Genomic DNA, 15,779 nt, shown 5'->3' with positions numbered 1-15,779 from the left:
TAGTTAGTATACTGGTCATTTTCTCCCTATATATAAGGCAGTTCCTTGCCCCAAAGCTTCCTCTCATTACTACATAGTGTTCATACAACCACACTCCCTACTCCTTTTAAATATGTCCTCTCTCAAGCAGGATTCTTCTGCTGATTAAAGTAGAGATTTCCTTTAATGTAATAGAGGAAGCCTACTAAAATATAACAACAGTATGCTTTCAAAAAAAAATTGAGTGTCAAACACAGCAGATCAAGGAGTCTTTGCTGAGAACATATAAGATACCACTCCTCTTTAGCAAGAGATCTTGACAAGTTAAACATCATCATGACTGACTGCAAATATACATGTGACACGATGCATTTTAAATGTGTTTCCCACTTACATCACATCTCAGAAAGTTAGTATACAGTATCTCATTTTATTACTGAAGACTTTCAGAATCATGAAGAAAACTGCTTAGTGAAAGAATACATAAATCCACACACTATCTCTGAATTTAGTTTCAAAGCATTTCTTAATTTTGAACCATTTGGAGGAAGAAAAATCAGATCTGAATTTATTATATTCCTCTGCTTAGAAAACCCCGCCACTGTGGTGGTTACACATTATTAGCATATGAATGCTATTTGTATTTTGGTAATTGCTCATTAATGTACAGTCACCTTTTTTTTCTAATTTGTATAAATAAAAGTTCATTAACGGCAAGAAATGACTAAAAGTGTAAAGAGCAATATGATCATGAATTTATAAAGCTGTACTCAGCCCTTCAATATTTGGCTCATTTCCTGCATTTCCTTGACTGGCCCAGCAACACATGGTTTTTCCCTCCTCTTAATTGGCAAATCAATACGTATTACTGTATTGTAGTATCTCTTTACAGCTTAAACTGCCATTTTAATATTTGACCACATTATGCATAATAGAGAATGGAGAGAAAGAGAGAATAGGAAAGAGTTACAAATTATTCATGAAGTGCAACCTTGATACAAACCACAATTAGCATTTCGAGTATTTCCTTCCAATTGTTTTTATCTATGTCTGTTGGTGTCTCACTGGCTTTTACCATAGATATCATTATTATAACTGTTATTGGAGTCATATTGTTGTTGAATCTTTCTCACATTTTCTATTCCCTATTAGACCATGGAGGGAGATACTAAGAATTGTAATGATTTTATGGTTTGATTTACATGACTTCTGGAAGACAGCAGTGGTTCAGTAAATGTTTATTTTATTCACTTTTCATTCCTGTACTTCGTAACCATGCACTCCAGGCTGTCCTTCTGCAAAATAAACAGTAGTGAGCAAAAGGTTGTGGTGGGACAGGGTAGTGAGGGCTGTTGCACTATGCCTGATATTTCTCAGAGCTCAATCCTAAGGCATTCTTGAAGGAGAGCCCCATGTTTGTTCTACTCATAGGTCCTTGGGAGTATTTCCTTTCGCCATAACCATGCAGGTAACAGGGGCCATCAGCAGAGTCCTCAGAAGACAGGTTTCGTAACTGGCAGAAAAAAGTCATAGCAAAACAATAACATTTATTTTCAAAGCTGGAGACTTTGACCCAATTGCTTTTATATAATGTGACTACTGTTGATACTTGAATCTCTCTGAAAGACACAGGTGATGGGAAATGTGTGACTACAAATCCAGGGGTAGGTAAAAATGCTTGGGGTCTCTCAGCTTCCACTCATCCTAGGTTAAGTTTATCTTTAGATTGGATGATAATGCAACACTGTTATTTTGAGTAACGTTCCCTTGTGCTGTTCTATAAGCCACCTAAGTATTCATATTGGCCTATAAATTCATTTTCACAAAACGTTCACAGAATTATTTAAACAGAGAACCCTAGAATGTTTCCCTGATAAAATGGCACTTTAAGTATATGACATAGTTTTGCTTTGGCAGATCCAGCTCGTGGAACATGCAAAAATAGTAACTCATTCGATAGGGTGCCTCTCTTGTTATCACCTCCCAGCTGACCCCACTCCCTACTCCCAGGGAGTTAGTTAGCATTACTCCTTTAGGGCAAAGGCAGAAGGTGGCCCAAAAGAGCTCATAAATCTTGGTGAAAATTTTCCAGACAATACCAAGAGGCAAATTGTAGCTCTAATGACATTCTTGCAGAGAAATAGGACTTTCCTTAAAAAACAAAACATAAGCTAAGAAACTTTATTTTCATTCATATTCACTCTCTGAGCTATGGATCAAAGCATTTCTTCTGTCTTTAGGTGAGCACTCTGCACAAGGGAAAACCAAGAACTGACAGATTGATGAATCCTCCCCACACCTGAGCAATAAATATGTGAGTTTCCTAATTTCATTCACTGAGATGCTCATTAATATCTGCTTTGTTAGCCAGCTGCAGCTTAGATTATTTTTAAGGACTTTTGTAAGCTGAAAAGTTAATGGTTTGTGTCAGGGAAGGCATCATTGCCTATTTGTCTAAAAACCAACAGATTTGCCAGAGAAATTAGTGTTTGAGGGGCTGTGGAAGATTCTTCCAGTCGCCCTGCCTATCCAGGAATGACACAATCCACTGCCTCCTGAGAATGTTTTCTTATATGTATGACTTGCCTGTGCCTGGGTCAGTATACACACACTAGCAGCAGTGGTTAGACATGGCTCTGTTACTAACAAAGACCCAAGTAACAATGCTTACAAATTTGAATTCACTGCAGCAAAAGTATGTGACACAGCAGGTGCACTAATGCCAGGATGTGCATCAAAGCCAAAGGCTGGCTCGGGGAAAGGGGCCAAAGAGGCCCGGAGGTCAATTGTCCTCCCACTGTAAGGATGTTACCAGGCCAGGTCATACTTTTTCCTCTGGGTACAGCAAGTATGGATGTGTGCACAAAGCACCTCAAACAAAGTGATTCAAATGCCGTCTCAGCTGAGGTTTCTATACTTAGCTGGTCATGCAGGCATATACAACGACAAGTTGCTATACAAATATATGCATGTAAGTATATTGCATATATAATTTGCTTATAACTGGCTGAGTGACAGAGCTCTCCAGGTATCTCAATGAGACTAGATATGAATGATCAATCTCATTACAGTAATTGTTAATTAATAAATGAAACCTCTCAAAACTATGGCTACAAGGAACATTGCTATTTTGCACGTTCTGTGCTTTGACCAGGTGTCCATGCAATTCAGGTACTTTCTTATTTCAGTAAAATAGCTTAGGCCAATTTCAGGCCTGCTGGAATTAATCCTCCAAGCTTAGCATGGGATTGTCTTTTCTTTCCTAGAATTGGGTAAGGAGATTTTCTTCTGACTTTAGTTTTCACAGAAGCATTAAATTAAGCATCATCACAACTACTGTTTGATTCTTTTAAGAATCTGCAGAATAATTTACCCTTTGGCAACAAATAGTAAAAAAGCCAAAGAAAACATAAATATATATATTCCTGATCACATTGGTAGTCACCCTGGGTAGTGTCCAGGGGGAGGAAATTATTGTGTCCACTATCCACATCTACTGCCCAGCCACTAGAGTGGTGCTGTTACAGACCCTCAGCAAGTGCTTGTTGAATAAATGTCTGTCATGCTTCTCTGGACAGAAGGAGACAGAGACAGAGGAGTGCCACCAAGACATATCTGGTTGGTATCAGAATTCCATCCCTCTCTAGCCAGCAGGGTGTGCATCAAGATGAGAGGAATCTGGGGTTTGCCTATCCTTTGGCAGTGGGCAGTTTCAGATGCAAAGTTTCAAAAGCGGACAGGTTTGAGAAGGTCATGGAGATGTGTAGTCCGATCCTAGCTAGTGCATGGAAAACCCCCTTCCATACCAGCTGTGGTTTCTTTACAACAATGTGGAGAGCAAAAGGATGCATTCTAGATTACCAAAGGGCTTCAATCTTAGTGACTAATTGTCCAATCTGGGTGAAGACAAAATCGTCTGTTCAGCTGGAAAGAAAAAGTAAAGGTATATAAGAGACAAGGCATAGTGCCGACCCAAACAAGCTCAACAAAATAAATGACTGTCCACCTGTGAGTCCTTTCAATTTGTACTTTAAAAATATTCCTAGCCTTGATTTCATGTCTTCAGATCTACAGAAACAGATAGCTTCTGTTGCTCTTCTGTGTAATTTTGGAATGATGTAATGCTGTTCTGAAGAATAATGATCAAAAAGTAATGGGAAGAAACAAGTTGATATCTGTCCATTCTACTGTCCATTTGTCTTACTTTTTTTCAATGTATTTCTCTGCGCTACCATTGTACTTTGGATGTAATAAACAATGAGTAATTACTGTCCAGGTTATTAACTAGAAATCAGATATGAACTCAGAGATTCTGAATAAATAGGAATATTTTAATAAATAGGAACTTGAAGATTCAGGAAAAGAAGTCTTTGGATCTGTATGCAACTGCAAACACTAATATAGAAGCATTCACCATGCAAAAAATGTTCGTCTCAAATTAAAAATCTAGATATATTTAATGCTTGCTACTTGCAGCATGTGGGTCATCTATTTTGTGCAGAGTATTGTTTTGTATGTGATCTGGTGGACAGTAATTCCAAAGTACTTACAATCTATGATTCTTGCCTCTGCAAAGCTTTGTCTAGTGGGAACATGAATTTATCCACAATAAAAAATAATTAGAGAAAAAAAGTAAAAGCTATATGGACATGATTGATACCAATTCATCAATTTATACTAGTTGTAAAATCTCTGAGACTCACATCAATAAGATGGAGATTGATAGGGGTTTCAAAAACATTATCCTTTCACTGCAGATTTATTGCTATGTTTAGGGACCATAATTTCTTGAGAATAAGAAAAGGATTATGTTGGTTTAAATTTTCCCTATATAAATTCACTTTGGCCCAAGCTATTAGCTGGTACCACCCTAGAAATTACTACTGGTGCAAAAATAGCTTGTGTTGTTCTGAAGGCCACTGGAATCAAAGATTAATGATATATTAGGTACATGAATTTCCATGCATATTTGTGCCTATTTATAATGCAAATGTCTGCTGTTATCTTCTTCTGAGATTAATTCTCTGATGACAAGGACTAATAAGGATAACACAGCTAAAGGAATTGATCTGCTGTTACATAGAACTTCTGCTAAGGCCAGAATCTCTACATAAAAATGTGGAGTAAGCAAAGCACATTTCTGAGAGAAGGTAGTATTTCAGCTGAGACTTACAAGATAAGAAAAAAGTGGTCTTAGGTTTTTCTAGGCACAGGGAACAGCATGTACAAATGCAAAGTATTGTGAAACTGTATGGTATAAAAGAAATTATAAATAATTCTTTAGCTGAGAGCTCTACTATGCATGTCTCTGGCTAGGTCAGTGAACCACTGATACTTCTTCACAGTGAGATTAAGTACAGAACAGAACGTAAGCATCTACAAATTGTTACAACAATCTGATGTTGTTACAGCATCCATTAATGTTATTATGTTTTTTAAGATATTAAAATGAAACTGATTAGAAATTTTTAAACAACCAACCTGGTCCTTCATTATAGACAGTTGAAAGCACTAGCTGAGAGGATATAGTTCAATGCCAGAAGGGCTGGGAAATGAATCTGAAGCAGTAGAAGGCATGAGATCATGGAGGTCTTGTCTCCCGTGGTGAATCACAAAGGACTTCAGATGGCGAGGATGACATTCTTTTTCTAAGCAGAATAAAATCAGATTCTCTCCTCTTTCATTAATGCCACCAAGAAGTCACTTTTTCATCTGGGAAGACCTTCTGACCTCAGATGTAGCACATCCAACAAACTAATTTAAAATTTGAGAGTGGGGCCTGTTCTGCAGTCCTCCCTGTAATCATTATGCTCCTTCTAGAGCTACATCATGCTCTGGCGTGTGGCTAGACCATCTGTCAGCCACAGATGCTCTGGGAGGACATCTGAAACACCCCACTCCACAGTCCTTTCCACAGACTAAGATGACATGGATCCTACGGCCATTCTCTGCAATTCAAACTGCCGTCCAAGCCTGGCAGCCATTGTCCAGCCCTGCCCCAGGCAAGGCAGCAGTGCAGCCATCCTTACCAAAGGCCCTGCCCCCACCAGGCATACCATAAAGGAGCAGAGTGTGGCTTTCCATGGCGTACTCCTGCCCACCCCTCTCCCACCATGCCATCCTCTTCTCAGACTCTAGCAAACTGCCAGCACCGCCATCGGCAGAATGTATCTAAGCCCTGCCAGGCAGGTCACCACCCTGTCCCACTTGAAGCACAGAAGCTTCCATCTCCTGCTCCTTTTTGGACCAACATAGAAAGTTGTTTCTGCACCTCAAATAAAACAACCCTAAAGAAATAAAGCAAAGCCCTGGCTCTCCTTCCTATGAAGAAGTAGAGAGTGGCTGTTCATTCTTCTCCCTGATAAGTGCAAAACAGCAAAGCATGAAAGTTACCGATAAACTTCTTAATTACTCACATAGTCACAATTAAGCAACAGACCTCGAATGGTGTCTCCTTAGTGACAGAGAATAGTAAAATAAAGGGCTTTAACTTGAAGGGGAATGTGATGAGATTCATGCTTGAGACACATCCACAGAGAGTCTAATGTGGGAGATGAATCCCAGAAGAATAAGACTGGAAGCAGAGAAGTCAGAAGACAGTTGCAATATTCCCTAGGAAAAGGACAAGGGTTTTACCAGGTCAGCAGGTATAGCAGAGATGGAGCAGAAGAGGCAGAATGGGGTAAGGAAATGCCTGAAAGATAAAATTCTCCAGAGGTGGTGACTGATTGAATATGAGCAGTGGGAAGGAGGAGGATTAGGAATCTAGAAGATGTCCATACTCCAGTGTGGGTGCCTGGATGAATCATGGGGGCATGAGCAAGACTGGAATGATGGAGTAAGAGGGAACAGGTTTGGGGTGGGAGGGTGAGACAGTGGTTTTCCTGTCACATAGGTTAAGTTTGAAGTGCTTTTGAGACATTCAAGTAACTACTGGGTGGGAAAAATGAAGCTAGTTACTAATATTTTTTATCAAGAAGTGGTCCCCCCAAGCATCTCTGCTTCTTTTTCACTTTCTTGGAATTTGAACTTTTTTTTCCTGCCCACAGGCTTAATCTTCAGCTTCTATGCTCCAGGGATAGAAAGAGAGAAAGCCCTGTGGGATATATCCTGACTTCCAATCCTGCTCGCCTGTCTGCACCAGTCACCTGTCCCAGTAAAGTGATGTCCAGATAACATGCAATAATTTGATAGAATCAAAAAGAATCCTGGACCTCTCCTGTCCTTTGAAACATAAAAAAGCACATTAGTACAGGTTATAGGAACATTCCCAGGAGAGAAAATTTTAGAATGGGCATTTTTAAGCAGGTAACCTGATGGCCCAGGCAGGTGGGTTCACTGATGACATGACTTTCCCTTGAGTTTGAAGTTTCCAGAGCTGATGGTTTTTATCCACGGGGACTTTTCTATTTTCTTGGTGTTCTTTTATTGCCTAATGTTTGTATTTATTATTTTCCACTACGTTAATGCAGGGAAATTTTGCAAGTGTATTATTAAATATTAGGTAGCAGTCATGCCATGCCACTTTATACATAAAGATATTTTATTCATATTTTCAAGTGTTACTTTTAATAAATAATTACTGTACTCAACACACTAAAAATATCACAATGTGACTGTGAAAATGGCAATGGTTTTGTCTTCCCATAATTATGAATATTTTGGGGTTGGTTTTTAGAATATGAGAACTCCCTAATGAAAGGCATCTGTAGTAACTGAGAAAGAGACAAAGGATTCACGAATCAGACCCTTTTAAAGGGAAGTCAATTTATGAGTTCTTTGGTCTTTCTATTTGTAATTCACACTATGTGACAAGGATGTAAGGACATTTATGACATGCTGTACTGCTTTCATTAAGAAGGTAAAGGAATTGAGATTATTTTCATAATCCATTTGGTTGATGGAATCTCTGCGTTTTTTATTTCTTTTAGAAATGTAATGATCTGTTCTAGCAATCATTGTTAAGTCTCCTGCTTGTAGAAACCAACACTTCAAAAATACATAATTGTGATACTGTTTTTCAGTGTATCACTTTGCTAAAAATACCATATGATTGTAACTGCCACTCCATCAGAAGCAAATTCTTCTGTGGAAAGCTGACTGATCAACCCTGACCACTCTGTGTATACATGTGATTAAAAGGTCATGTTCGTTAAAGTTCTGTGGAAAATTCTCAAACTAGTAAGCTGCCGATGGCAGCTTTTTAACTTTTATCATTACCTAAGCTGATTTTAATGCTAAATTATCTTAGTGTGGATAATGTAGTGGTGATGAAACAGTATATTTAAAACTGACTTTTTAATGTCTTTGTTGCAATGTATTTGAAAGCATTCAGCTTTGAGGGTTATATATATAATCATCTTGGTTTTAGCTCCCCGATATCTGGATCATTTATAAACAAGGACACCAAGCAAGCATGTCCATATTTCTGACTGGAATCTCTTTATGTTTCTTTGAGATGAAAGATGGGAAATAGGGAAAAGAGTAAAGCAGTAGGGCAGAGAAAGGGCACAGCTCTCCAATACATACACTTGCCATTGAAGGGTGCTTTGCCCAGGCTTACCTCTAATTTAGAAGTCTTTAAATGCTGTAACAGTGGCTGGAGCATGCCAACTATGGAGCATGTGTCTTCTTAAGGAAAATATTCCAACACCCCTAGAATGTCTTACTGAACTCCTCCTCAGAAGCCTTGTTACACAGAATGTACTGCAAAGATGCAAACCCTCCTGCAATGTCAATTACAACATGTGGTATGTTATATGTTATCTTGGGTTCGAAAGAGACCATGTTCTTCAGTTTTTGTAAATATTGTTGAAAGGGAGTTTACAAGGATCAGGAAGAAGGAAATCTTTTTAATGGTTGTGAAAAAACTAAATTCAGTCTAGTTCAAGAACTATACATAAAAATATATGTTGTCTAACAACTATAGCATTCAATCTTTAAAAAGTCAAAATGATAAAAACATTGAGGAATTTGCAGAGATATTCCTGACATTTTCAATATCAGTCTCAGAGGTAATGTCTGCATTTTTATAAATCAACTTAAAACTTCTGTTGATGTAAGGTATTTTGTTTTCAAGCCAAAAATATCACCAATCAGATTTTTTTAATTATCTGATTTTGATGAGCTACTTTTTATGCCTGACTTCTTGTAAGCTTTTCATTCTGACATACAGTTCAAATGTCACTGCAGCAAAGGAAAGACTGCATTTAGATTAAAGGCAAACCTTTCTGTGTGTTTGTTCTGCATGACAATATGAATATAATTTGTCTATCAATAGTCATAACATAAACAAGAGCTAATTAACTGGCACCATTGTCATCTGAGAATAAGTGGATATTGTTGGCTAACACACTCGCTGTGATCAGCCAGCAGAGAAAGACTTCTAAATTCCCCTTGCTGAGCTGAAATATTCCATTACATATTTGACAAATCTGTCTTATTTCTTGTCTATCTGCCTTGCTTACATTCATGAGGACCAAATTTGGACATCGATGAACCTTCAACAATGAACATTCTAGCTTTCCCTCATTTTTCTCTATTGAGCCTTATTTGTGATTATCAAGATATTTTATGGGCTTCTAAAAAGAAAACTGGATATGTCCTCTAAAAATTGTGTTTTGAGTGATGATACTCTCAAGATTATGAAACTGTTAATTATTGCCTAATATTAAAGACATCCATCATTGTGATTAACTAAATAACAGGTTCCATGAACAGAATTTGTGATGGATTATCCACAGATATTCCCTTAAAAATTTTCTCACAAATAAGACTTCTCATATTCCATTACATTAAATGAGTATACTTTGTCCTTGCTTCAAGGGGATTTGTCCTCTGGGACTGAATATACCTGTGTCCTGTTCTGAATACTTATTAAATGAAAAACAGTTTTGATAAATAATGGAAAAACATCTATCTTACCCATCAGTATTCAGTTCCTGAACTTGAAGTCAGAATTCTACCAAAGTGATCATGGGCAATGTCATTAGTCAGATGACACCATACCCAAGACTCACTGTGTGCCAGGCACTGTGATAAAAAATTTCATATTCATCATTTCAGTTATCATCACAATAATGGTAAGAGATAATTTCTAATATTATTATTTTTATTATTTTTGCTATCATCATCATTATAAGCATATTCATTTTAAAGACATGGAAACCAAGACATAAAGTTAAATAATTTACTCAAGATTGTACAAATAGCAGAAAACTGGATTCCAACCTAAATGTCAAGTCCCTGTTCTTCATCACTATAGTACTTGGTCTTTCTAGTCTGTTTACTTATCTATAAAAAAGGGTAAAAAGCATTATGCTCCTGGCCACAGTTAAGAGGAACCATATTTATCATCCCACTGTAAACAATTTAGAAACTGAACAACTGTTTCAGACTGCGGACAAAAGGCAGAGCTGGACTGTGAACCATGAAAAGAGAAAAACAAAATTATGAGCCCTATGAAAGTCTCCAGTTTGACACATTTCAGACCAGCTGCATAGAGGAGGAGGACCCCTAAATAGAACCTGATAGTCATACTGAGTTGAGGAGACATAAATTGCAAGGTGACTAAGGGACTTGGAAGTTGTGGGGCAGAGTACCAGAGAAGAGGGACCTACATAAAGACCTCAAAAAATCTGCATGTAAGTGACTCTGTATCTTTTGATAATGGAATATTAATCTGTGCAAACACGTGAGGCAAAACTCCCTGAAACCAAACAAAGAATTCCTGAGCAGCTATATGTTGAAAATTCCTGGATGTCGTACAGGGCAGAAAGACACTCGAGGTCTGACCAACCATGTTGGAAAATTCTCACTGGTCACCTTGATTAATGTTCCCCGGATAGTCATACCTTAATAGTTGTGCTGAAATACCCTCTAGAGTAAAGATGACTCTAGATACATCCTAATACAGTCTAAAGGTAAGCCCTAAAACAACGAAGCCACTAATCCACAACATACTCAAAGGCCTCCCAGAACAAAGTCTGAAAAATCTTTTATAGAGACAACAAAATACAGCAAAACAACAAATCAGCACACAAGTTCCAAATATTCCTCCTCCAATCTAAAATGGCATAGATGCCCCCAGAGAAGTAAATTGTGAACCATAATCATGAGATAAATTAGTTCAAAAAAATGGACTCAGAAATGCCAGAGGATGAATACCTCACAAGTAATTCCATAAGGCTCGTATTATCCTGGCAGCAAGACCAGCCAAAGACATTACAAGAAAGAAAAAGAAAAAAAAAAAGAAACAATCATATAGTCTAGTAGCCCTCATGCACCTACCAACACCATTAATTATGGCAAATAAAATTCAACAATATAAGTGAAACTAATCCCAAGAATCCAAGTTGTCTAACATTTGAAAATCAGTCATTGTAATTCAACATATTAAAAGAATAAAGGAGAGTCAGAAATTCCATAGCCTGATCCGGACGCCAAGAAAATGTTTGCTTTCATGAGGCTATGGAGGGCTATGCAGCGCCTCACTTCATCCGGAAACAAAATCCAGACTCGGGACATATTTAGTGACAAAGATCGCACCCGGGCCAAATGCAGCTGCGCACAGTCGCATTTCTGTCCTCGCCCCCGAAATCCTGCAGAACAAACGGTCGTGGCGGCCGCGACGTTAGGTTTGTGCACTCGCTGTCTTTTGGCAGCAGCAGCAAAGCGAAGGCTCCTGGCTGCGTATGTTCACTGGGAATCCAGCTCCTCCAGGGCTGTGATCACCCATCCGCTGTGGCAGAAAAGCGGACACGGGGACCGACTATATGCTGGCAGGAAGACCCAGATCTGGAGGATGAGAACCTGTACGAGAAGAATCCAGACTCCCACGGTTATGACAAGGACCCTGTTGTGGACCTCTGAAACATGCGGGGGTGCCTTCTTCTTTGGTGTCTCCATCGTCTTGGTCCTTGGCAGCACCTTTGTGGCTTATCTGCCTGACTACAGGATGCACGAGTGGGCCCGCAGGGAAGCTGAGAGGCTTGTGAAATACCGAGAGGCCAGCGGTCTCCCCATCATGAAATCCAACTGCTTTGACTCTAGCTGGATGAAGACTGACCAGTTTCTGAGTGGAGCTCAAGAAGCACCATCTTCTCCACACCCTGCCTGCTGTTCTGTCCTCTCCTCAAAGCACCTAATTAAAAGGACTGAAAGTCAAAAAATAAATAAAAGAACAAAGGAGAAAACCCATAGGCTTATCTCAATAAATACAAAAAAGCATCCGACAAAATTCAGTATGAATTAGTAATAAAATCTTTCATCAAACTAGGATTAAAAGGGAAGTTCCTCAATGTGATAAGCTACAGTGATGAAAAACTTACAGCTAACTCTTACATATATGGTGAAAAATTCAGTGCTCTTCTCTAAAACTAGAAGCAAAGTAAACATAGTCATTCTTACAACTTCTATCAATGTTGTCACGTTTGGAGTCGTGTGTGTTTGGAGCAGAGGAGTTCTAGCCAATGTAAAAGTGTAAGAAAAATATAAATGGCATATAAATTGGAAAGGAAGATGACAGAATCATGCATAAATCTTATGAAACCTACCAAAAAAAATCCTACTAGAATTAATATGTGAACTTGTTATGGTTGCAGACTATAAGGTCATATAAAATCCATATATAAAATAATATAATATTCATAATCAACTGATTTCTTTTGTTTAGTAACAAAAATAATGGAAATTGAAAAACTGTACCATTTACAACAATGCCAACAAGCATAATTCCTAGGGATAAATGTTACAAAATGTGTGTGCCCTCCTTGTACACTTTAAAACTGTCAAACTTCTGAGAGAAAGAACTATCAGATCATGGATTAAAAAATTTAATATTGTAAGTTCTACTTATGCTGATCTAAATATTTATTGCAATTCTAGTCCAAATACAGTTTTCCCCTTTGTATAAACTGATAAAGTGATTGAAATGTTTATATGGAAATAAAATGGAAGAGTTAAAACATTTTTTAAAGCATAAAGCTGGAGGGCTCACACTGCTTAACTTGGAAGACTTACTATAAAGCTGTAGTAATCAAAAAGTGTATATTGACTTCAGAATAGAATTTAATCAGTGGGACAAAATAAATATATCAGAAATCAATAAATGTATGCTTTTTCCCTATATACACATGCATATAGCCAACTTATTTTTGACAAAGGTGCTATTCAACAGGGAGTAGACAGTTATCAACAAATGGCTCTGAACAGTAAGATACTCATGTGCAGAAAAAACTAACCTCCACACTTACACCACACACAAAACAAATCAAAATGTGTCACAGACTTAAATATTAAATCCAGATCTATAACATTCGCCTTTTTTAGAGCCAGTTAAGATTTCCTAAATAGAACACAAAAGACCACGACTAAAGACAAAATAAGTTGAAACTTATCAAAACTAAAATTTCTGCTCTTCTAATGAATATTAATAAACTAAAATGCAAGCCAAAGAATAGAAGAAAATATTTACATTAAATATGTCTGACAAATGGCTTGTATCTAGGACATGTAGGGAACTAAAATAAAAAATAAAACTGAAAATAAAGTCAGTCCACTAAAAAACAGGAAAAATATTGAAAAGACAATTCACAAAAGAAAACATTATTTTCTAATGCACATGAAAAGATAAAATGATCTAGTCATCAGGCAAATACCAATTTAAAACTATAATGAGTTACCACCACATATCCACAGGAATAGTTAAAAGTCATAAAGGCTAATAATTCCAAGTGTTGATAGGAACATGGAAAAACTAGAATTCTCATACATTGCTAGAGGGAATGTAAAATGATACAAGCATTTGGAAAACAATTCAGCAGCTTCTTCTTGAAAAAAATGTTTAAAAAGGTAAATGCATGTTTCTCATATGACACAACATTTCTACTTAGGTATTTACCCAAAAGAAGTGAAAACACATGTCCTGGCTATAGAAAGACCTACAACCAAATGTTTTTATTAACTGTATTCATGATAGTAAAATGCTGTAAATAATAACCAAAGTGTGGTACAGTCATATAATGCAAGACCACTAAGCAATGAAATGGAACAAGCCACTGATACACCCAACAAAATGGATGAATTTCAAAAATATCATGCATTATGCCACACAAAGAAGCCAGCCATAATGGAGGGTACACTATGACTCCATTTACATGAAACAGTAGAAAAGAAATGAGACCAGTGGCTGTCTTGAGCCAGGGATGAAAGGGGAATGCCAAAAAGGAAGTGCAAGAGAATTTGGGGGCTGATAGAAAGTTCTGAAGTTTGATTATGCTGTTGGTTATGTGGGTGTACATATTTGCCTAATCTCAAGCTGTACACTTAAAGTAGATTTTTTATATGTGAAATATACCTTAATAAAACTAACTCATAATTATTCTATAAACCTTTGTGGCTAAAATAAAAGTTCCTGTGGCCAGGATTCTCACCTGGCCTTGGTTGGCTAGCTCACTACACATGTGTGGGCAATACTTTGCTATTGACTCTATAGAAAGAGCTCATCCGAGTTGTCTGGGTGACACGGTGGCACGGCTGCAAGGCTGCAGGAGAGCAGAGCAGAGGCTGGAGTGGTGGCAGCGCCGAGGACAGGGGCCCAGAAGACAGCTGTGTGGGACAGAGAGGCCCAGAGAAAGGCTGTGTGGGATGGCTGTGCGCGCAGAGAGGCCCAGAGGCAGAGATTAGCTTGCTGCAGACTCACTCTGAGTAAATGGGATTTCAGTGATTGACATGCCACTGTGGAAATAAAGTTGGTTATAACCCTTTCACCCCAAGAATGTTTTACTGTCATTTCCTTTGGTCACACTGAATCCATAGTGAACTTGCCTGGGGCTGAAACCCATTGGCAGGACAACCTTTTAAAAGGCAGAGTTATGTAACTAACTTTCTTTATAAGCTCAATTGTGTCCCCACCAAAACTCATATACTGAATTTCCAACCCCTAGTTCCTCAGAATGTGATGGTTTTTGGGAAGAGGGTCTTTAAAGTGACAATTAAGGTTAGATGAGAGGTCACTAAGGCAGACCTTAATCCAATATGACTGGTGTTCTTTTTTTTTCTTTAATTTTTTATTAAGGTATTACTGATATACACTCTAATGAAGGATTCACATGAAAAACAATGTGGATACTACATTTACCCATATTATCAAGTCCCCACCCATAACCCAATGCAGTCACTGTCCATCAGTGCAGCAAGGTGCCACAGATCCACTGTGTGCCTTCTCTGTGCTACACTGTTCTCCCCGTGATCCCCCACACGATGTGTACTAAACATAATACCCCTCAATCCCCTTCTCCCTCCCTCCTCACCCACCCTCCCAAAACCCTCCCCTTTGGTAAACATTAGTCCCTTCTTGGAGTCTCTGAGTCTGCTGCTATTTTGTTCCTTCAGTTTTGCTTCATTGTTATTCTCCACAAATGAGTGAAAACATTTGGCACTTGTCTTTCTTCACCTGGCTTATTTCACAAAGCATAATGTCCTCCAGCTCCATCCATTTTGTTGCAAATGGTAGGATTTGTTTTCTTCTTATGGATGAATAATATTCCATTGTGTATATGTACCACCTCTTCTTTATCCATTCATCTACTGATGGACACTTAGGTTGCTTCCATATCTTGGCTATTGTAAATAATGCTGTGATAAACATAGGGGTGAATATGTCTTTTTTAATCTGAGAAGTTGTATTCTTTGACTAAATTCCAAGAAGTGGGATTCCCGGGTCAAATGGTATTTCTCTTTTCAGTTTTTGAGGAACCTCCATATTGCTTTCCACAACAGTTGAACTAGCATACATTACC

At 38.0% G+C, this 15,779-nt stretch overlaps 1 protein-coding gene and 1 pseudogene across 2 annotated transcripts in view; both read left to right on the top strand.

Annotated features, from left to right (window-relative positions):
* Window positions 1-12,149, top strand: part of EMCN (endomucin) — a 104,292-nt gene extending 92,143 nt beyond the window's left edge. For both annotated transcript variants that reach the window (XM_036886903.2, XM_036886902.2), the window contains 2 exons: window positions 2,220-2,293; window positions 7,029-12,149. In XM_036886903.2, the coding sequence (XP_036742798.1) occupies window positions 2,220-2,254 (35 nt within the window). In that variant the 3' untranslated portion in view covers window positions 2,255-2,293; window positions 7,029-12,149. The remainder of the gene's footprint in view (window positions 1-2,219; window positions 2,294-7,028) is intronic.
* On the top strand, window positions 11,429-14,747 carry LOC118913137 (NADH dehydrogenase [ubiquinone] 1 beta subcomplex subunit 11, mitochondrial-like; annotated as a pseudogene).
* The last annotated feature ends 1,032 nt before the right edge of the window (window positions 14,748-15,779 follow it).

This window comes from Manis pentadactyla, chromosome 5, assembly GCF_030020395.1.
Source record: "Manis pentadactyla isolate mManPen7 chromosome 5, mManPen7.hap1, whole genome shotgun sequence".
NCBI classification, from domain to species: Eukaryota; Metazoa; Chordata; class Mammalia; order Pholidota; family Manidae; genus Manis; species Manis pentadactyla.
Note: the sequence above shows the minus strand (reverse complement) of the source record. Positions and strands in the feature narration are given on the sequence as shown.